This window comes from Chrysochloris asiatica, unplaced genomic scaffold (genome assembly GCF_000296735.1).
Source record: "Chrysochloris asiatica unplaced genomic scaffold, ChrAsi1.0 scaffold00002, whole genome shotgun sequence".
Classification (NCBI taxonomy): domain Eukaryota; kingdom Metazoa; phylum Chordata; class Mammalia; order Afrosoricida; family Chrysochloridae; genus Chrysochloris; species Chrysochloris asiatica.
The window spans coordinates 49,520,782-49,544,802 of record NW_006408520.1 but is presented as its reverse complement, the minus strand read 5'-3'; the positions used below and the strand labels follow the sequence as shown (position 1 = coordinate 49,544,802).

Sequence of the window (24,021 nt, the reverse complement as noted above, 5' to 3'; positions counted from 1 at the left end):
CTTATGTTTGTTTTTTGTTTTTCCCTCTATTTAGTGCAGTCTATTTTATCCTGTAATCTACCTGATTTTCTCACCATCTGGTTCTCTGTTCTTACGTATTTACCTTGTTTCAAATAGTAATTGTTGTCATCATAGACCAACCTCCCAGATTCTGAGTTTGTTCTTATAGTTTTGTTCTGTTCTCAACTCTTCCATCTGTCAATTTAGTTCTGGGAGGGGCTGCCATGTATGTCAGTCTTTGGTTGTTGTCTGATCTTGTTGGCTCTCAGTCCACAGTACTCCCTTTAGGATGTTTTGGCATGCAGGGTTGGCTTTGGCAAAATCCTGTAGCCTCTGTTTATCCTGGAAAGTTTTTATTACATCGTCATATTTGATTGAAAACTGTACTGGGTAAATGATTTCTGTTTGGCAGTGTTTTCTCTCAGGGTTTTATATATATCTCCCTGTTGTCTTCTTGCCTGTATGGTTTCTGCTGAGAGATCTGAGCATAATCTGACTTGTTTGCCTTTGTATATCGCTCTTTTCTTTTCTCTAGCTGCTTTCAGGATTGTCTCCTTATCTTTGATTTTGGACGGTTTGGTTATGATATGTTTTGGTCTTTTTATTTTGGGGTCTGTCCTTCCTGGGATTCGTTGAGCTTCTTGAAATGCTTATCTTTTCGCTTTTTAGGGTGTTAGAGAAATTTTCTTCCAGAAGCTCTTCAACTGTGTCCTCTGTGGACGTGTGTGATTCTTCTTATTCTGGATCCCAATAAGTCTTAAGATTATTCCTTTTCATCCTTTTCATGTTGTCCAACATGAATCTTAGACATTCTTTGGCTTTTTAATCCTTTTTTTTTTTTTTTTTTTTTGCTCTTGTATCTTAGTGGTATTGAGGTATTTGTCTTCCAGCTCACTAGTTCTGCCTTCCATCTCTTCATTTCTACTCCTTTGCCTTTTCAGTGTATTGTCTATTTATGATATTCTATTATTAATAGTTTGCCCTTTTTCTGTAGGTTTTTAATTGTTTATAATGCTGTATCTATCTTATTTGATTGTTCCTGTAGTGTTTTCCTGACTTCTTCCTTTTTTTTTTTTTTCTCAACTTCTTTGTAAAGTGTTTTTAAACATTTTATAATCATTTTTCTGAATTACTTTTCATGCATTTTCAAGGCCAGCTCCTTCCAGAATGGAGTCCAGGTCTACCTCTAGGTCATTTTTCTCAGACATTTTATCTTGTTTCTGGACATGTGTTGATGTGGTAATCTGTTTTTGCTTCTTGGACATGTTTAGTGTTTAACTGCAGCCTTAATACTTAATTGAGTATATGTTGTGGTATTTTTTATGCTTTCGGTTTACCTCCATGTAGATGTGATCAGGATGTGGGCTTCCCTTTTCACTCTTCTTATTGCTTAACTCAGAGTAACTTTGACAGGTGTTGTCTGCCTCCCTGGTGTATGACATTTGGTATTGGTTCTTGCCTGGATTGTGAGGCTTTATAGGGTCTGATTGTAGTTTGACTGTATGGCACCAATTTCTGTCACTTCTTGGGTAACATATGGAGAGAAATAGACCCTGAAAAGTAAAATGGTGAACCAAAAAAATAAATAAACCAGAAACAGCAAAAAAATACAAGAGAAAAAACCCAGATTGGATATTGTAGTCTATAATTGCAGAAAAAGAGAGGAGAGAGAGAAGAAGGAAAAAAAAAAAAAAATCTGTAGCCTAATGTGAGTATGACTTTAATATCCTATTTCAGCTTCTTGCCTTAAATGCCGTCTGATAATTTTTAAGATGCCACTGTTGGTTGTTATGCTCTACCTTGGGATTTAATTTTTGGTCTGTTTCCTTTAAAATTCTGTACGTCTCCACACCCCCTGTTCTGGCCTTTTCCCTATTAATAAACAGTTCAGGGTTGGGTGTGGCCGTTTTTAGCTGCCTACCCCTTTAAATGCTGAGAGGATCTGTGTGCATGCATGGTAGACCCTCCTGTGGTGGGGGTCAGAGGTTGTCCACTCACTCAGGCACTCCTAATCACTAGAGTGGAGGTACACAGACAGTGAGAGGCCCATGACCAATACCAAAAAAAATATCAGAACAAAACAAACCAACAAACAATTTTGTCTACCTTTGCTCCTAGGATCTTGTTAGTCTGTGGCGGGTCTGCTTGCTTCCCCATTTGGTCTTGCCATTTGGTCTTGCCCAAGTTGTCAGCTCTGGCCCATTGAGCCCAGCAGATTTTAAAGTACAAGATTTCTTACTTCTGCTGCAAGTTCCACTAGTTATAAGCCTTCAAACTTTTAACATATTCCTATATATGTGGTTAAGAGTTTTGGAGCTCTGCACTGAACCTGCTTCACCTAGTATTCTGGTATTGCTGACGGTGACCTTCACTACGCCTCTACCCTGTCCGCCATCAAGCCCCACCTTTCCTTGTCCTTGATTAAGTTTTGCATTCTGTTGGATCACCTTTCTTTGGAATGGGCACTAATATAGAACTCTTTGAGTCAGTTGGCCAGGTATCTGCATCTGTTTGTTGCAACATTTCAGTTGTTTTGCTGTCAATTTCTAGAACCTTGTTTTTTCAACAATGTCATCAGTATAGCTTGGACTTCTTACTTTGATACTGTCAGTTGTTGGTCATATGCTATCTCCTGAAATGGTTAGATGTCATCCAGTTCTTTTTGGTACAGTGACTCTGGGTATTTTTCCTTCTATCTTCTTTTTGTGCTTCTTCTGTCATTCAATATTTTGCTCATAGAATCCTTTGATAATGGAATTTGAGGTTTGAATTTTTTCTTTCGTTCTTTCAGTTTCAGAAATGCTGTGTGTACTTCTTATTTTTGTTATTCTAGCTCCAGGTGTTTGCAATTTCATTATAAAACTTTATTTTGCCATCTCAAGCTGCCCTTTGAAATCTGTTCAGTTCTTTAACTTCATTATTCTTTTCTTTCATTTTAGCTATGATATGCTCAAGAACAAGTTTCAGAGTCTCTTCTGACGTCCATTTTGAGCTCTCATTCTTACCTGCTTAATGACCTTTTTCTTCTTCATGTATGATTACCGTGATATCAAACCTCAACTTACTGTTGTTTTTGTATTACTATTTGTACTCCTAATTTTAATTCTAATTTGGAAAAACGTTTTCTTCATTTTTTTTTTTAAACATTCCATTATTTCTTTCTCTTTATTCCAAGTAAGTTAAATTTATCTCATGAAGGTAGCATTTCATAGGTCCCATAGATGGAAAAAATTGAATGACATTTGAGCAGCTCATGGTTTAATTGGATAAATAGATATACATGGGCTTCAAAAAGTTTGTGAAAAAATGGTATGAAAAGATAAGGGAATTTTTCAATGAACTTTAAAAAAATTAATTTGCTTATATTGTGAATTGGGTGAAGGTTTACAGAACAGATGAATTCATGCACATTTTACATCATTTATTGCAATCTTAACTATGTAACATCACTTTTACCATTTCTTCTCTGTGTTTCCTGTTTCCATTCCTCCTCCTATCCTCATCTTGTGAATTTGTCCTTGTGTAAATACTCACATTTTGATCTCAAACGGTTGATTATTCTTAAGTGTGCATACTTCCATGGGGTTATTATTCCCCTTAGAGACCAGTCTGTTTGGCTGAAAATTAAGACTTGGGGGTGAGTTTATTTCCAGACTTGAAGGGTGACAAGGGCTATAGTCGTGAGAACTCTATCAGTTTCTGTCCATCCAAGAAGCTGGTCTGTTTTGTTTTTTTTTTTTTTTCTTCATGATTTTGAGGTTTTGTTCCACATTTTCTTCACTCGATCGAAGTCCTTTCAGAGCAGTTGGTAGTGGTAGTCAAGTGCCATGTAAATGTATATAAAAGTAGTTTGTCTGGTGAGTGATTAACTGATGGTTCAGGAGGGGGTAAATGTCAAGAAAGGTTTTGTAGAGAAAGAAATCTGTGTGGTTTTTAAAATATTGAAATAAAAATTTAAATTTAAGATTTCACTGTAATTATTTTACAAGAGAGAAAATTATTTTCTTTTTGTAAATAACAGAAAATAATTTAATTATATAAAAAAATTTTTTTTTAAATAAAAAAGTAAACTTTAAACAATACATAACTAATGTATCCATGTACCAGAATGTGTTTTAAAAATGTAGTTTGGGGCAAGTGTGTAATCTTATTAAAAAATATATATTGTGAAATTAAAACTTCTTTTTCAGAATGTTAATTTCACTACTATCCAAAGAAAATACTTCAATGAAACAAAAGGATTGGAATATATTGAACAGCTATGCATAGCAGAATTCAGCACTGTCCTAATGGAGGTTCAGTCCAAGTAAGTTATGAACTTAAGGAAAATAATAAATTTCCAATGTGAGCTTTATAAGGGCAGACTTCTGTGTTTGTTCTCTGTTGTATCCCTATCATCTAGCAAAGTGCCTAGTTCAAAATCACATTCATTTATTAGAGAAATAGTTTAAAAAAAAAAAAAAGCTTATACACTTACCTTGTTTTATTGCACTTCATTTTATTGTTCTTCATAGTTAATGCATGTTTTACACATTAAAGGTTTATGGCAGTCCTGCATTGAGCAAGTCTGTTGGCATGATTTGTCCAACAGCATGTGCTTATTTCATGTCTCTGTGTGACATTTTGGTAATTCTTACAATATTTCAAACTTTTCAAAAAATTTTTGCACACTTAATAGACTACCAAAATAAGAAAAACAAAACCCATATCCACCTGTTGCTTCTGACTCATAGTAGCCCTAGATCACGTTTCAGAGACTTAATCTTTGCTAGAACAGACGGCCTGCCTCATTGTTCTCCCATGGGCCAGCTAGTGGTTTTGAATTGCTGACCTTATGGTTAACAGACTATTGCCTAATTCACAGTGCTACCAGGACTCCTTGATAGACTGTAGTATAGTTTAGACATAACTTTAATACGTACTGGGAAACCCCCCAAAGTTTGTTTGACTTGCTTTACTGCAATTTTTGCTTGATGGTGGTAGTCTGGGACCAAACCCTTAATATCTGTGAGGTATGCTTATAAATTGCTAATTTATTTTATATATAACTTCCCCAGATTAGTCAAAATCTATTTACTGGATGCTGCTTACTTGATTTTGGAGAGAAAATCTCAAATACCTATATGAAACTAGGAATGTGAGGGCATATAACTGAAACAGTGTTAAAGCTGTGTTCATATTATTTGCTACCTTTGCCCCGCAAACATTCATTGTGAAACAGGATAATATTTTTGGAACAGATATTTCTTGGAATATGCTAGACAGACATTTTATCTTAACCAGGTTGGACTATGTGCATTCTAACTTAATCACAATGATTATTCCGCACCAAGATTGTAATATACTTTCCTATACTTTGGGACTGCTACCTGTAAAACTGTAAAACTTTTTTGACACTCTTTGAATATTTAGAATGGTGTATTAAAAAAATGACATCAAGTGTCATTGAATTTATTCTCTAACACGATTTCTTCTGGCGCTGTGTGTTAATGTGCTGGACTGCGAGGTCGATTTGAACTGCAAGGTCAGTAGTTCAAGCTCACCAGCTGTTCCTCAGAAACCATATACAGGATGGCTATGAGTCAGAACCTACTTGATGGCACTTAACAACAAGAACAACAATATCCACTAAGTCAATTTTCAGAATGTATTGTTTATTTTTATGTTTTACAATTTCTCGACCTACTTTTCAAAAATAAGGGACTATTTTTGGTGTGGTAAGCTGCGCCTCAGAAACCCTATACAGAGTCACTATGGGTTGGAATTGACTTGATAGCACTTAACAACAACAATATGTATAATTTTCTTAACAGCAAGAAATATATATGCTTCCTTTTATTGTAATAATTTCTCTATTCTGAAGATTTATGATTATTCTTTGACCACATTTCAGGTATTACTGTCTTGCAGCTGTTGCAGCTTTGTTAAAATATGTTGAATTTATTCAAAATTCAGTTTATGCACCAAAATCGCTGAAGATTTGTTTCCAAGGTAGTGAGCAGACAGCTATGATAGATTCATCATCGGCCCAAAACCTTGAACTGCTAATCAATAATCAGGACTGTAGGTAAGGTTTTCTCTTTTTTTTCTTATAAAACGTAGTAATATATTGTTTCTAATTTTTCTGTGAATACTTACTATAAGTTTTTAAAATTGATGGAAATATATTGAATATATATTTGATTGTTGTTGTTGTTGTTAAGTGTCGTTGAGTCGGTTCCGACCCATAGAGACCCTGTATAGGGTTTCCAAGGAGCAGCTGGTGAGCTTGAACTTCCGACCTTGCAGTTCAAACAGCTTTGCAGTCTGGTGCATTAACCCACAGCATCACATGATAGAAACATATTTTAATATTTTACCATTGGTGTTGAATTGCTCAGTTGTTTCACCAAAATTAGATTTTAAAAAGATAATTTTTTTCTAGAATAACCACAAAATTAAAATAACCAGCTTAAATACATCAAATATAGGAAATTCAAGGGACTCTATAGTCATTTGAGTAGAAGATAAAAGTAACTGGCTTAACTTGGTATATGGTGTATGACTAGATTGGTGGACTAATTTAGCTTTAGTTAGATTGCCAGGGACAACCCCCAAAATCTACCCTGTGAGGTAGTAGGAATATTGGTGGTAAGCTTGAGACAGATAAAAATGCACACACAATATATTTATAAATTTTATAGTGGTGCACCTAAACCTAGAATGAAAGTGTTATTAGAAGGTAATATAAACAACCTGTGTTTGTAGAAGTTCTGTATCAATATGGTTCATTTTGGTTCAAAGAGGCATAGCTTTCTGTTTGAGAAATTATCATCTAGAGGAGAAGACACAAAAAACTCAGTGCTATTGAGTTTATTTCAACTAACAGGAACCCTATTCAGCAGAATAGAACTGCCCCATAGGGTTTCTGAGACTATATCTTTACAGAGCAGAATGCCACTTTGTTCTCACATGTAGCTGCTGGTGGGTTTGAACAGCTGACCTTTTGATTAGCAGTTGAGCACTTTAATACTATTGCACCACCAGGTTTCCTAAGAGATACATAAATAGTACTTACAGTAATGATATTGTTGTTTTAGTTGTTAGATGTCGAGTCAGTTCTGACTTTTAGTGACCCTGTGACAAGAGAACAAAACATTGCCCAGTCCTGTGTGTCTCACAGTAGTTGTTATATTTAAGCACATTGTTGCTGTCAGTGTATCAATTATTTTCATTAGGGGCCTTCCTCTTTTTCCTTGACCTTTCACTTTACCAAACATGATTTCCTTCACCAGAGTATGTTGTTATTAAGTGCTGTGTAGTAAGCTCTGATGCTTAGCGACCCCGTGTAAGGCTTCTGAGGAGTGCCTGGTGGGTACTTAGCCTACAGCCCCATGCCAGGATTCCTTTCCAGAATATGGTCATACAAAATTTGCATAATATTGATGGGTTCATAGCAGATCCACCCTTTGCCATTGAGTCTATTTGAACTCATAGTGACCCTATAGAACAGAATGGAACTGTCCCTTTGGGTTTCTGAGAGTAAATCTTTAGGAAAGTAGATATCTTCTTTCTTCCACATAACTGCCAGTGGGTTTGAAGTGCTAACTTGCAGTTATCAGCTCACTGTCTTAACTCATTATGTCACCAGGGCTCTTTGGATTATAACAAAGAGGTAGTTAATTACTTAAGAGGTGAAGAGGTAGTAATTAGGAAAAGGTAGGAGATGGTAACTGAGTTGAGTTTTGAAATATAAATGGAAGTTATCCAGATGAAGAAGAGAAAAAGGTGTTAAGATTAAACAAATGAACAAAGTCTTGAAGGGATGAAACAATATGGTTCGTGCAAAGAAACTATAATCTGTTTACTGATTGGTAAAGGAATAAGTGAACTTAGAATAGTTGAATCTCAGCTTTTAATAAATTAACTTCAAATATCAGTGAAAAAGAGAGAAAAAATTACTATAAACTTTAAATATTAAGTGGACTATACAGTACTATAGACAGTTGATTTCAAGTTCATTTAAAGAAGTACCATATGATAAAAAACTGATAGTACTGAAGGAAGACGTTCAAGCAGCACTGAAATCATTGGCTAAAAACAAGGGTACACTTGACAGAAGGCAAATTGAAATCTTTCATTAAACTGATTCAGGACTGGAGGTACTCACTCTTCTATGTCAAGAAATTTGGAAGACAGCTACCTGCCACCCAATTAGAAGAGATTCAGGTTTGTGCCCATTCCAAAGAAAGGTAACCCAATGGAATGTGGAAATCATCTAACAATGTCATTAATATGACATGGCAGTAAATTTTTTCTGAAGATAATTCAAAAACATTTGCAGTAGTACATCGCCAGGGCACTGCCAGAAATTCAAGTTGGATTCAGAAAATGATGTGGAACAAGGGATATCATTGCAGACATCAGATGGATCTTGGCTAAAAACAGATAATATCAGAAAGATGTTTGTTGTTGTTGTTAAGTGACATCAAATTGGTTCCGACCCATAGCAACCGGATATAAGGTTTCCAAGGGTTGGTGAGCTTGAACTGCCAGCCTTGTGGTTCAAACTGACTTTGCAGTCCTGCGCATTAACTCATAGCACCACACCAGGACTTCAGAAAGATGTTTATTGTTCTTTATTGATTAGGCAAAGGCCTAAACTGTGTGGATCTTAACAAACTATGGATAATACTGCAAAGAGAGAGTATTTAGGAACACTTACTTGTGTTCACAAGGAACCTGTGCATAGACCAAGAGGCAACTGTTAAAACAGAACAAGGGGATAGTTGTTGTTGTTGTTATGTGCTGTTGCGTTGGTTTTGACTCATAGCAACCCTGTACAGGGTTTCTGAGGCTGTAAATTTTTACGGGAGCAGAAAGCCTCATTTTTCTCCTGCAGAACCGCTGGTAGTTTTGAACTGCTGACCTTGAGGTTCGCAGCCCGATTCATAACCCCTATGCTACCAGAGCTCCTTATACCAGCAAAAATCCTGCACTTAATATTCCATTATACAAGCACTGTAGTTTTGTTTTTTAAGCGTTTAAATGTACTACAAGGAATTAATGGTCACTTACAAAAGCTTTTGTCTAAGAGCAAATATTGTTGAAAAAAATGAATATGCTCTTTTCCCTAAGTATGGGGGTGCAGGAGGAGATGAAGCTGTCTGCTTCCATAAAGAGCCACAGTGTCAAACCCTACTCATTGCTATGAGCTGAAATCAACTCGAAGGTAGTGGGTTTGGTTTGGATAGGGGAAGGAGTGAATCATTCTAAACAAGCCTTATGCCTGATGTTTTCACAGGTATTGTTTCATTTAAACTTCTTAACACTCCTGTGAGATAGTTTTCTCCAAGTTCAGCTAAACTGATAACCATTGTAGTCAGGAAAGTTTTTGTCATGGTTGGAACCTTTCACCATATTTATTCAATCTGTATGGTAAGTAAATAACCTGAGGATCTGGATTAAATGGCTATGGCATCAGGATTGAATGAAACACTCATTAACACCTGTGATAACAGATAACACAGCCTTGCTGAAAGCAAATTGTTGTTGCAAAGTGCCCTCGAGTCGGTTCCGACCCATAGCGACCCTGTACAGGGTTTCCGAGGCTGTAAATCTTTACGGGAGCAGAACGCCTCATCTTTCTCCCGCGGAGCAGCTGGTAGTTTCGAACTGCTGGCCTTAAGGCTCGCAGCCCGATTCGTAACCACTACGCTACCAAAGCAAATAGGACATGAAAATGTCAGTGTAAAGAAAATGAAAATCCTTACAACATCATGATAAATGGAGAAAAGATTGAAGTTGTCAAAGACTTCATTTTGCTAGGATCCACAGTCAGATGTACTTGGAAGCAGCAGTCAAGAAATCAAATGAGCTCTTCCTAGGCCGGGGCTCGCCAAGAAAAAGGCCATGTTCAACTCAAGCGTGAAGATTGTGAAGCCCAGTGGTGAAAAGCCGGATGAATTCCAGTCTGGTATTTCTCAGGCTCTTCTTGAGCTAGAGATGAACTCGGACCTGAAGGCTAAGTTACAAGAGCTGAACATAACTGCAGCTAAGAAAATTGAAGTTGGTGGTGGTTGGAAAGCTATTATAATCTTTGTTAATTTTGAATTCCCAGAGTTTCAGTTGTAAACAAAAATGATTAAATGAGATACCATTCACAAAACAAACAAACAAACAAAAGAAATCAAATGACACATTGGATTAGGCAAATCTGCTGCACAGGACATTTAATGTGTACAAGAGCAAAGGTGGACTTGAACCAGGCTATGGTATTTTCAGTCATCTCATATGCATGTGACAACTTGTCAGTTTGCTGTACCATGGTGGCTTGTGTGTTGCTGTAATTCTGGAAGCTTTGTCACAGGTATTTTAAATACAAGATGAGCTCCAGACTAAGAAAGACTAGGAAGGAGTGATGGACTACATACAAATATTTAGTCACTGAAAACCTTATAAATATCAGTGGACACTGTCAGCACCAGAGTATTGAATACTGACACGTGGTGCAGAGTACCAGAATATTATCAGACATAGTGCTGGTAAATAAGTCCCTGAGTTGGAAGTCACTCAAAATACGACTGGGGAAGAGCTGCTTCCTTAAAGTAGAGTTGACCATGATGACATGAATAATGGTTTAGGGACCTTCCTTTACTAATGGGACACAACTCAAAATGAGGAGAAACAGTTGTAAACACCCATTAAAACTTGGACCTTGAAATGTATAAAGTATGAATCTAGAAAAATTGGGAGTTGTAAAAAATGAATTGTAATGCATAAAAATTGATATCCTAGACATTAGTGAGCTGAAATGGAGTGGCATTGGTCATTTAGAATTTTAAAATCACATGGGTAACTATACTGGGATGACAAAGAGGAATGGCATCACATCCATTATCAAGTAGAACATTTAAAGATCTATCTTAAGGTACAATGCTGTCTGTAATAGGATAATATCCTTATGCCTACATGAGAGCCCAGTTAGTACAACTATTACTCAAATTTACGCACTAAAGCCAATGATAATGAAATTGAAGAATTCTAACAGATGCTTCTGTCAGAAGTTGATCAAACATGCAATCAAGATGTATTCATAATTACTGGCAATTAGGATGCAAAGGTAGGAAACAAAGAGGAAGGATCAATACTTGGAAAATATGGCCTTGGTTATAGAAACAATACTGGCAAAATCACATGATAACATTTTGCAGGATCAATGACTTGTTCATTGCAAATACCTTTTCTTTTTGTTGCTAATATACCTTTTTTAAACAACATAAAAGATGACTATACACATAGACCTCACCAGATGGAAAATATAGAAATCAGATTGACTACATCTGTGGAAAGAGATGGTGGAAAAGCTCCAATCATCAGCCAAAACAAAGCCAAGGAAGACTGTGAAACAGACAATTGCTCATATGCAAATTCAGGCTGAAGCTGAAGTAAAGTAGCACACGTCCACGAGAGGCAAAATATGACCTTGAACATACCCCACCTGAATTTAGAGATTATCTCAAGAACAGATTTGATGAATTAGACACTAATGACATAAGATCAGAAGACTTGTGAGATGACATCATACAGGAAGAAAGCAAAAGGTAATTAAGAAGACAAGAAAGAAGAAAAAGGCCATAATGGATGTCAAAGAGATTCTGAAATTTGCTTACCAGCATAGAGATGCTAAAGCAATTGGAAGAAATGAAGGGGTAAAAGAGCTGAATAGAAAATTTAAAAGGACAGCTCAAGAAGACAAAGTTACATAACTAAATGTGCAAAGACCCGGAGTTAGAAAACCGAAAGGGAAGAACACACTCATTTCTCAAACTGAGTGAAGTAAAGAAAAGTTCACACCTCTTTTTGAGGTTTTGAAGGATTCTATGGGCAAAATATTCAGTGATGCAGAAATCATCAAAAGAAGATGGAAAGAATACACAGAGTCATTGTACCAAAAAGAAATGGACGATTTTCAGCCATTTTAAGAGGTAGCATGAGATCAAGAGCCAGTGATACTGAATGAAGAAGTCTGAGATACACTGAAGGCATTGGCCAAGAATAAGACTCCGGGAATTGATGTAATAAAGATTGAAATCTTTCAACAAATTGATGTGGCACTGGAATCACTCTCTCATGTATGCTAAGAAATTTAAAAGATAGCCACCTGGCCAACTGTTTGGAAGAGATCCATATATGTGCCCATTCTAAAGAGAGGTGACCCAATAGTATGCAGAAATCATCGGACAATATCATTAATATTACGTGCAAGTAAGATTTTGGTAAAGATAATTAAAGATGTATAGTTGCAGCTGTTTTTGATCACAGGCTACCTCTTAAAATGGTTGAACATTGACCACTATGTTATACTGATAAATAATGAGAAGTAATACCTATTGTAAAGTGCTCTGGTAGCATAGTGGTTATGAATCGGGCTGTGAACCACAAGGTCAGCAATTCAAAACTACCAGCTGTTCCATGGGAGAAAGATGAGGCTTTCTGCTCCCGTAAAGATTTACAGTCTCAGAAACCCTGTACAGAGTCGCTATGAGTCAGAACCTACTCCATGGCACACAACAACAACAACAATACCTATTGTACTTTGTTTACTAAAAATAGTGCCAGTAGTTACCTTGTTGTTGTTGTTAAGTGCCATCAAGTCGATTCTAACTTATAGTGATCCTGTATAGGATTTCCAAGGAGCAGCTGGTAGATTTGAACTGTCGACCTTGTGATTTACAGTTCAATGTTGATCCTACAGCGCCACACCAGAAGTGCATAAAAGTTATTGTTCTTAAGTGCAACTGGGTTGGTCCTGACTCATAGAGACCCTGTATAGGGTTTTTGAGGAGTGGCTGGTAAGTTTGAATTTCAAACCAACCTTGAGATTGAGCACCACACTAAGACTCCATAATAATTACCTTGTTGTTGTTGTTAAGTGCCGTCGAGTCGGTTCCGACCCATAGCGACCCTGTATAGGGTTTCCTAGGAGCAGTTTGACCTTGCAGTTCAAACAGCTTTGCAGTCTGGCGCATTTACCCACAGTGCCACACCAGGACTCCAATAATTACCTAGATGGATCTATTTTTTTTTCTTCTTTTTTAAACAAATAAACAAACTGGCTAGCTTATGTTTCTAAGTTGGAAACAGTAAATAACGTATAGGGAATTCACATAATGGAAAGTGAAGCAAAGATAAGAATCATGACAAAACAACAGAAATACTTAAACATAAAACTTAAAATAGCTCTGAATTGGCACTGAGCACATGAAGGTTTCAGCTATCTATTGTTTTCCAAGCGTGATGTCCTTCTCCAGGGACTGGCTCTCCTAGTAAACCCCAAGTAGGAGATACTAAGTCTCCATTTCCTCACTTTAAGGACCATTCTGGCTGTATTTCTTCCAGGATAGATTTGTGTGTCTGCCAGTCTCTGGTACTTGCAATATCATTGGCCAACATCATAACTCAAATGCATTGATTTATCTATAGTCTTTCTCATTCATTGTCCAACTTACGCATACATATGAGGCAACTGAAAATACTTCAGTACATCGTTTGATTTCCTAATTGCTACTTCCATGAGCATTAATTGTGGATTCAAGCAAAACGAAGTCGTTGACAATTTAAATCCTTTCTTGATTTATCATGATTATACTTATTAGTCTAGTTGTGAGGATTTTAATTTTCTTTATATTAAGGTGCATTCCATACTGAAGGCTACAGTTTTTGATCTTCATCAGTAAACATTTCAAGTCCTCTGCTTTCAGCAAGCAAGATTGTGCCATCTGTATAGCGCAGGTTGTTAATGAGTCTTCCTTCAATCTTAATACCATGTTCTTTTTCATATAAGTCAGGTTCTCAGATTATTTGCTCAGCAGACAGATTGAATAAATATATAGTGAAAGGATATAACCTTTTTTGATAATACTGTTGATTGAGCATCAAACAATTATTTTTGGTACAGTAACTTATATATTCCTTCCATCTTTTTTTGATGCTTCCTGACTTATTATTTTGCTCATGGAATCCTTCAGTATTGTAATACGAGTCTAGAAAGACTTCTTTATTTTTTAAGCTTGAGAAATGCTGAACATGGTCTTCCCTTTTGATTTTGTAACTTCATGTGTTTGTACATTTCATTACAATGCTTGACTTTGTAATTTTTTCATGTTTTAAAACTTTTTATTTGCGTATTTTAAAAATTGTGCATTACAGTAATTAAAATGATTAGAACAAAAAATTGGCACCCCATTAAACTGCATTTTAAGCCTGCAGGATATGTTGGACTAGCTTTGTTTTCGCTATATATATTTTATTCTCTCTCTGTCATCCCACACAACTTCATTGTTAGTAGTTCTCGATTCTTTGCTGTGAAGGATCAGTAGTCATTTAAACTTGATCCAACCTCTTTGCATCTTACAAAGTTAAACAGCTAAAAGAAGGAAAATAAGAAGGCAATGCTTGTGGAATGTACAGTGCATGCTGGTGATGCTGCCTCATTTCAAATTCGCCCACTTGCTTCTTCTGTTTGATTGTTTCTTTTGAAGCGTTTCTGTCTTATTCAATGTTGATTTACTGAATTTCTCAATCTCAGCCATATCAGGCTCGTCAGATGCTGTAGTGGTGGGATTGAGCGAGACAAGAGCAAATGGTGTCCTTGAGTGCAGTGGCCGCAGCAGTCTTGACTTTGTCTTTGTAAGCTAGCCTTTGAAATACTCTGTTCAGCTCTTTTACTTCATTATGTCTTCCTGTCACTTTTGCTTATCTACATTTACGAGCAAGTTTCAAGTCTTTACTAACATGCATTTTAGTCTTTTCTTTATTTCTAGCCTCTTTAATGATGTTTTGTTTTCTTCATATATGATGTTCTAGCTGTCACCCCACAGCTCTTCTGGTCTTCAGTCATTAATGTCTAATGTATCAAATCTGTTCTTCATATAGTCTCTGTAATTAGGCTCTTATTTACATGTTTTAATTTTTTTCACCTTCCAGCTGAACGCGCATATAAGCAGTTATTGGTCTGTTCTGCAGTCGACCCCTGGCCTTGTTTTGGCTGATGATATTGAGTGCACTATTGTCTCTTCCCATAGATATAGTCTTTTTGATTCCTGTGGATTCCATCTGGTGATGTAGATTGTCCTTTTATTTTATTACAAAAATGTATTTGCAATGAGTAAGTTATTGGTCTTTCAAAATTCTATCAAGTGATTCTGTCACCAATGTCATGTTTTCCAACTACTGATCCTTCTTCTTTGCTTCTAACTTTTACATTCAAATTACCAGTAATTATCACTACATCTGGATTGCATGTTTGATAATTACAGACTGAAGAAATTGGAAGAACTTTTTCTTCAGTTTCATCATGATTGGCTTTAGTGATTGATGCTCATATTTAAATATTAACTGGTCTTCCTTGTATGTTTATGTATATGGTCTATGACGGACAGGATTGTATTTCAAAATAGATCTCTAAGTGCTTTTTCTGCTTAGTATTAAGTAATATTTTTCTCGTTGCTAAGGGATAAAGATTAAAATTATACTATCTAGAAAGTTGTTCCACCTTTTACTTTTTATATTATAATAATATATAAAGTCAGTGACAAAGCCTACTAATAAATACAGTGTATTATGCACATTTCATACGTTATCATTTTTTATAATTATTAGTGTCAAGCATTTCTTGATTTCCTTTTATATTTTAGGAGATAATCTGGATCCCTGACTAAAAGGCGTTTTTATTATAGTTGAAAAGGAGAAACTGAGAAGTCTTTCAATAGAGTTAATCCAAATAATATCAGGTTAAGAGATGAATATACTACCTACTTAGTTTTCTGAGTAGCTCTGATGCTTTTGTAGGTGTCACCTACTCAATATACTGTCAAATCCATTGATCTTTGTAGTAAATTGCAGGTTGGGATATGCCTTCACTTTATCTATTCTTGTTGAAGACAAATTATTAGAAAGTTAAAATGATAAATTGTGCATGTCATGAAATACCCCCAACAAGTACTTGATTTAAGTTGTTACCTTAAAATTTGTTAAAGTCTTTATGACAAAAATCTGGTAATCTGATGACTGAAATTTAGGCATAGTTCTTGTTTCCTTTCCTCTCACACTCCGGACGATTTACTCTAACAATAAACATCCTTAATCAGTACTAAGCTTATATTACCAATTCTGGATCACTTCTTACCATTTCTTAGCTATTGCCCTATCCCAAAATATCATTCACTCTGGCTTGGAGTATTCTCTGCCTTCTTCCTATCCTTCCTTTTACAATCAGCAAAGAAATCAGAATTTATTTCTTTCATGCTCAAAACTGTCATAGTCCCACCACATTAAGAATAGAATCCAGAGTCTGCTGTAGCCTACAAGGACTTCTCTAACTTCTTCAACTTCATTTTCCTCCATTCTTTTCCCCATTTGCTAAGCTTCACCAACCTTGATCTGGTTTTGGAGTCAGACTTCCTAGGCTTGAATTTTAGCCTTGCTACTTCCTTGCTTACTTACTAGGAAACCTTGGATAAATTACTTAATTTTCTGTGCTTCAGTTCTTTCAGATGTAAAATGTAGCTAACAAAATAGCGCTCACCTCATACTATGGATGATTAGAATTAATTGTAAAATGGTTAGAATAATGTTTTTACATGCCATCCAGTTGGTTTAGACTCATAGAGATGCTTTATAGGATTTTCAGGGAGTGGCTGGTGAGTTTGAGCCACTGACCTTGCAGATAAAACTGACCTTGAGGTTCAGTGATTATATATGGCACCACACCAAGACTCCATACTTACAATAATATTTGGTATAAATTAAATAAATATTTGGTATAAATAATATTTGGTATAAAATTCAATGTATGTTAGCTATCATCATCATCCTTGTTATCATCATCCCCAGACCATCATCTTTCCATAAGTACCTGTTATCATCCCAGTCCTAGATCAGCTGTCACATGCCTAGTCAGGTGTTTCTCAACCAGCTTAACTGAAGCAGCTCATTTGGTCATTCTCAACATATTCTTGTTTCAGATGAAATGTTTTCTATACCTGCTGTTGTTTTCTTTCTCTATCTATCTCCTCTTACTCTTTGTCTTATCCACATACATGAATAATTGGTAATCAACTACTAGCTTATAAAATCCATGAGGGTAAGAATCATGTCTCTTAAATGTTCAGTGCTTAGCATAGAACTTGGCACACTATATGGGATAATAAATATTGAGTACGGAATGAACCATAATATGCATCATAACCGAATAAATAGTTCAATGAAATAAGTTCTTAATAACAGCTCTTGTCTTTCTGAGAGTAATTTAGAAGTTATGAAATTCTCTTTTACTTATAACTCTCGTATATTTAAATTATAGCAAAAGTGATTATATTATTCATTTTATCATTGTAAAAGTTTTTTTCTACTTAAGAATATATCATTGGTATGTTACCTTGCTTGGTAGAATGTCATAGGGTAGAAAATTATAAACTAGTCTGAATAATGCAGCAAGTCTATGAAAAAAATCACTAAATGCAAGGAACACTGGATCCTTGTTACTCAAAGTATGGTCCATTGACTGGCAGCAAACTTGGAAATTAATTAGAAATGCAGATTTTCACATAATAGCTTAGAACTACTGAACCTGAATGAAGAAGTTCACAGCTGATTTGTATGCACATTAAAGTTTCAGCGTCATTGTTATGGATTATAGGATAATATAATTTAAAACATTTTTTAAATGTCCTTTGTATACTTAATGAAAAAATTTAAACTGTGTTTTCAAAGGAATAATCACACTCTCTTTGGTGTTCTAAATTATACTAAGACTCCTGGAGGGAGTAGAAGACTTCGTTCTAATATATTAGAACCTCTGGTTGATATTGAAACTATTAACATGAGATTAGATTGTGTTCAAGAACTACTTCAAGACGAGGAACTCTTTTTTGGACTTCAGTCAGGTAAATGAATATTGCCTAATTTTACAAGTATAAATTATTTAAAAAGTATAATTGATCTAGTTATTTTCCTCTTGTTTCTGAAAGACAGAAAGTAAAATTTTAAATTCTTATAGTCTTTGATGCAAGTAATTTTCCTGAAAATTTCTCCTGAATCCTGTAGTAAATAATTTCAGAAGTATGTTCTTTATGTTGTTTGCATGAGTGATATTCTCTTTTCTGTATTTTGTGGATTTTTTAATAGATGCCTTATTCTTTTTCTCAATAGTAATCTTCAAAGAAGGTAAGATTTGTACAGACTATGCGACTATCAAAGATGGAATAAGAGATCTGCTCCTTAGAGCTGGTTATATGTTCACTGGCACAGTGGTACAATTTTCCTTTTCAATCTCTGGGCTGGAGAATTGTTTATATATATTACTTCTGGTCCAATTCCTATTTTCTGGCATTTTGGTGTATCTTCCATAGCCTTATCCCTCATATGCTTTACCTGCTGTTTTGGTAGTCTGAATTGAAGTAGTACATGAAAATCTGGAAGACAATTTTTATGAATAAGTTTACCTTAGTCCAATTCCATATACCTTATAATAGTTAGCGTGATTCCTTCCATTTTTGTATTACATTTTCTATTACTTTATTTCCACTGTTGTTGAGTATATTCACTTTTTTCTGTATACTAGGGGACTTCAAAGAGTTCTTAGAAAAATCCCAATGTCTGTTAATTCTATTTTTCCATGAACCTTGAAGCCCCCTCAGATGTCTGTGTGAACACTGAAGTTTTAGAAAGGTACAAAGAATCAATTTTGAACAAATTGGAATTTTTTTCACCTTTTGCCTTACCTCTAGCTGACATTTAGTATAATATAGAAGTGCTTAGGAATATAAATTTTTTTTTACTAATTAATGTAATGTTAGTCTAATTCTAACCGTTGCCATCTTTAAAAAAAGTTCTTACCAAGTATGCAGTTACACTCATCCCTTTGTTTAAATCAGAAGGGATAGTCTTATTCATTTCTTTGGCTCATTTCTCCACCTGTGCTATATATAAATCCTATCTTTGCATTCAATTTTTTCTGTAGCTTTATTATCTTTCTCTCTATGAGATTTAAACTTGATAAAATCTCCCATCTTTATTAAAAACTCTCTGTGGACTTCTCCTTCTGCGATGATCTTCTTTCCCTTTTATAGACAAACTCATGGGAAACAAATTTTCTGCATTCACTAATTTATCTTTATCAACATTTCTTAACTCACTATAATCTTGCTAATGTGCCCATTACTATGTTGAGACTTTCTTGTCAAGATCACTGTAGAAGACATTGTTGGTTTCTATTCAGATCCTCTTGAATTCCTTTTACCTTTCTGTGTACTGTACTTCCAACGGCCCGTACCTAAACTCTGGAGGACTGCTCTCAGGCTATTGGAGTCCTTTGCTCCAAGGACAAAGCACAAAAAGTGCATGTGGCTGAATGGTGTGGGAATATAAAAGCCCAGCTCTCTCACATTAACTTGTGGCAAACTCTAAAGTGTGACTCCTCTGTGGAACTGCTTAACTACTCCCCCCTTTTTGTTACACAACGTCTACCTTTACAGTTGTGACAGTCGCCATTAGCCATGATAACAATTACTTACTGTTGAATCAAATGAATCCTGTCCCCATCTCCTTTCACCAGACCCATCTAGACAAGATGAAAACTATTCAGTGGGGGGTTCTACCTTCCCCCCACACACTCTGAAACTGAACTCCCTCTTGGACGCTTGTAAACCAGCCATTTCGTGCCTTTATAGCCACTCTCTCCCTCTCAATTTTAGGTAGCCAATGTTTAAGTTGTCCATCCTTATCAGCCCTTTGTACAGAGGGGATAGGTTTGTTCCTTGATGTGAAGACTCCTTCACTCTCAGTGGATATTTTGAGCCCCTGCATCCATAAGTATGCATCAAGTTCATTAAATCATAGCAGTTTGCACTTGTTTCCTTTATCAAATTTCCTTATTTTCCTCTAGTCGAGTTCTGGTCATCATGCCATCGAAGCTAGGTCAAATGGGTACTATTGCAAGTTTGGGTGTTCTTGTGCATCTCCCCCCACTTCATATTAGCTGGATGTTTCACTCTCAGCTCTAGCTCTCCATGGCTAGGAATTCCCAGGTCTCCCCAAACTTTGGACCAGCAAGCCCTTCTTCTTCTTTCTCATCTCAAGGTCAACAGGAGTCTATGGAATGTGGTTGAACTAAGCCCATATCTTCATTGCTGCCTTTCCCGCACTTTCATTCACATGTAGACCAGTGTAGTCACCAGCAAGCTTCTGCCTGCTTGTGTGTTCCCTTTGCGTTTCAGTCTTGGAGGGGTGTTTGTCCTGAAGGGACTGGATTGGTTACCTTGATGGCTCCCTGGCGAACAGCTTGCCTATTCTTGTAATAGCTAAATAGACTACCATTTTTGTTTTTTCTTGCTGGTCTTTCTTTCAGGAAGTAACTTCTGTTCCTCAAGCCATAATGGGCTGGTCTGCATGTCCTTTTTAAGTGGGAATGTCCTACCTCAGAAGGTTCTGGATGGGGTTAAAGATTCCACCTAAGATCCTATACTCTATAAAGGCATCGTAAGAAGCCTGTTTCACTGGGCAAGTTCTAGAACCCCTTTTAGATATTCCAATCAATTTTAGGCTGAAGACGAGTCTACAAGCTTTCTGTAATTGTGTTTCCCAATATTCCTGTCTGTCCCATTCAAGTGTCTATTTTACAGTAGTAGGCAAAGGAAACGGATTACATTTTGAGGAGACGTGAGTAATCAAAACAAAGAAAAGACCATTAGAATTTATCACTATATTATTGTTCTTATGAGATTGAGAAAAGACAAATGAAATAATATTTACAGATAGACTTGCATTTTGTTTTTCTAGGACAGTATTTTTCGTGGTCTGTATTCTCAAATGTACCATAATATTTAAATGCTTGGATTGTTTGTTTGTTTCAGTTATATCAAGATTTCTTGATACAGAACAGCTTCTTTCTGTTATAGTCCAAATTCCAAAGCAAGACACGGTATGTATATGTATATATTATCTTAATGTGATGTAATTTGTCTTAAGATTTAATAACTGGAAGATAGCAGAATGTTTTGGAAAAGAATGTTATTAACATCTGGAACATTTTTAGGCCTTTTAAAATACAATTTTTTTCCAATATGCTCTTGTTGTTATTGTTAAGTGCTGTTGAGTCTGTATGTTGTAGTAAAAATATGCTCTAGTAAAATAAAAATCATTACTTAGCAAGTTGAGGAATTGGTATATTTTCATTAATCAGATATTAACTTAATGAATTTATATATGATAAAACCTTGAATGTATTATTTGTTAACTAGTTAAATTATGTTATAATCAAATATTGTAAATTCTTCTTATAAATCATTATATGAAAGGTTAGTCATCAACTATATTTAAACTTAAAACATATGATAGCTCCTTTAGATATTTTTCCAATTTAAGTAGTTAGTACTTGTAGGCCCATCTATAAAGAAAGTAATAAATGATTTTCATTCTTCCATTTAAGGAGAAATGAATATTTAATTTAATAATTTCTTCCATATGTTTAAAAAGGAAGGAAGCCTTTTCCATCAGTAAAATGGGTCAATCTGTTTGGAAAGTCCAAATTGTGGAGAAAACACTTTGAAGCGTTATCTTATTAATAAAAACAGCACTAGATAAGAAGCTTTGGCTGTTGAGTGCACACAAAGCTGAAATTTTTCTTAAATAGTTGAAACACTATATAATTCAATGTACGAGGGCAAGTCAAAAAGTATAACCACAAAATAATTTAGTAAACAAAAATATCAAAATGTGAAGCTATCGTTTCTTGCCGTATCTTCCATCTAGGTCTATAGACTTCTGAACGCAGTATTTCCACCTTTCTAACCCTTCCTAGAAGAATTCTACTTTCCTCAACTTATCAAAATGACAGTATTACATCCTGTTGTTAAATGCCCTTTATGAGTTCTGACTCATAGTGACCCTATATAGGGTTTCCAAGGAATGGCTGGTGGGTGTGAACAGCCAGCCTTGTGGTTAGCAATTGAGTGCTGATCCTACAGCCCCACACCAAGACTAGGGTTTCCGAGATGCCGCTGATGGGTTTGAACTGCTGACCTTGTGGTTTGCAGTCCAGTGCTGATACTAGGGACTCAAATTGTATTTCTTTTAAATTTTTGTTCTGTTTCGGGAACTAAAAAGACTGAGGGGGCAAGATCAAGGATATAGGGTGGATGGTAAGGTTTTCCAGTGAAATTCTCATAGGACTGCCTTTACCCTACTGTCCAATAATGAGCAGGTGCGTTGTCATGATGGAAAAAATCATTCTCAACGTAGTTTTCGTTGCCTTTTTCTCACCATTGTAGTTTTCTATTTTCTTAAGATTTATACAAGATTTCTTAAGATTTCACAAGATTTCTTGTGATTGTTTTGTGTACTTTTAGAAAATCTATCGAGATTGCCCCTTTGGGATCTCCCAAACCAGCCACTGTAACTTTCTGAGCTGACCTTTCTGCCTTGAATTTAACTGGCTTAGTGTTTTTCCTCTGAAGCCAGTTGATTGAATCTTTCTGTATGAGGTCACCCTAATGAGACTAATGCAACTATCTGCAGCCATTCACTGATAACAGAGCATGTTTAAACATGTTTTGTTTGAAATAAACCTGTTTGATGTATTAACTGGAACTCTAGTAACAATACCTTCTGACTTATCCTCACATACAAACAGGAGATATATCTAAAATAACTGCTGTTTGTAACAAAGTTAGCTTACTTCATAAAGTGATTATGGAAATATTTCTTCCTCTTAAATGTTTTTGTGTAGAGTAAGTATTATTTCTTCCTTAAATGTGTGGTAGAATTTACATCTGAGGTCATCAGCGTTCAGAGTTTCTTTGTGTGAAGGTTTTCACCAGGATACCTTGTTATCTGTTTTCTTTTTGAATAAGCCATGGTAGCTTATATATATTTTAAGGAATTTGCTATAATATCCAACTTGTTAAATGTATTGGTATAAAATCGTCCATAATATTCCTTTATTATTATATTATTTGTAAGATTTACATTGATTCACTGATTTCATTCCTGTTATTAGTAAGTTTGATCTTCCCTGTTTTGTTCTTAATCAGCTTGGCCAGAGGCTTATTAATTTTACTGATATTCTCAAAGAATTAGCTTTTGGTTTTACTAATTATTGCTTTATGTTTCATTGATTTCTACCATTATTGGTTTTATTTCCTATATTCTGTTGACTTAGCACTTAATTTGCTCTTCTTTTTCCGATTTCTGAAGGCCATTTATTTGCACACTTTTTTCTTTACTAAAATAGGCATTTAATCTTATAAGTTTCTCTGAATAATACTTTTAAGTACTTCCACAGATTTTGATATACTGAGATTTCTTTTTAGTGTAGTTTAGAATACTTTTCTAACTTTTTCTTTGATTTTTTTCTTTGATGCATGGATTGTTTAAAGTGTCTTGTTTAGTTTCCAATATGTAGGAACTTTCTAGATATCTTCTTGTAATCAATTTCTAATTTAATATCATAGTGGCCAGTGAACATATGTTTTATAAGTTGCATCATTTTAATTTTGTTGACATTTGTTTTATAGAACGGAATATGGTCTTTGTGAGTGCTCTATATGCACTTGAAAATAATTCTGCAGTTAGGTAGAGTGTTCCATTAATGCCAGGTAGTTTAAGTTAGTTAATAGTGTTTTTCAAGTCTTCTGAGTCCTAGTGTGGCACTGCAGGTAAATGTGCTGTACTGCAAGGTCAGTTTTAACCACAAGGTTGGTGGTTCAAGCTCACCAGCTTTTCCTTGGAAACCTTACATAAGATTGCTATGATTCAGCACTAACTCCACGGCACTTAACAACATTTCCTTATTAGGAGCACAGTTGTTCTGTACGATAACCATTGCAATGCAAGCCACATAGTCAATAGGTCAAGCCCACAAGCTGCTTCACAAGAGAAAGATGAAGCTTTCTGCTCATGCAAAGATGTATATAGAGTTGCTGTTAGTGTAACTGAATCGACAACAGAAACAATATTTTCATATTAAGGAGCCCTGATGTT

The 24,021-nt window shown here is 35.5% G+C and overlaps 1 protein-coding gene across 1 annotated transcript in view; it reads left to right on the top strand.

Annotated features, from left to right (window-relative positions):
- Positions 1-24,021, top strand: part of MSH4 (mutS homolog 4) — a 133,907-nt gene that overhangs the window by 34,704 nt on the left and 75,182 nt on the right. Inside the window, exons 4-7 of the mRNA XM_006831087.1 lie at positions 4,191-4,306; positions 5,894-6,067; positions 17,755-17,927; positions 20,895-20,962. Coding sequence (XP_006831150.1) covers positions 4,191-4,306; positions 5,894-6,067; positions 17,755-17,927; positions 20,895-20,962 — 531 coding nt within the window. The remainder of the gene's footprint in view (positions 1-4,190; positions 4,307-5,893; positions 6,068-17,754; positions 17,928-20,894; positions 20,963-24,021) is intronic.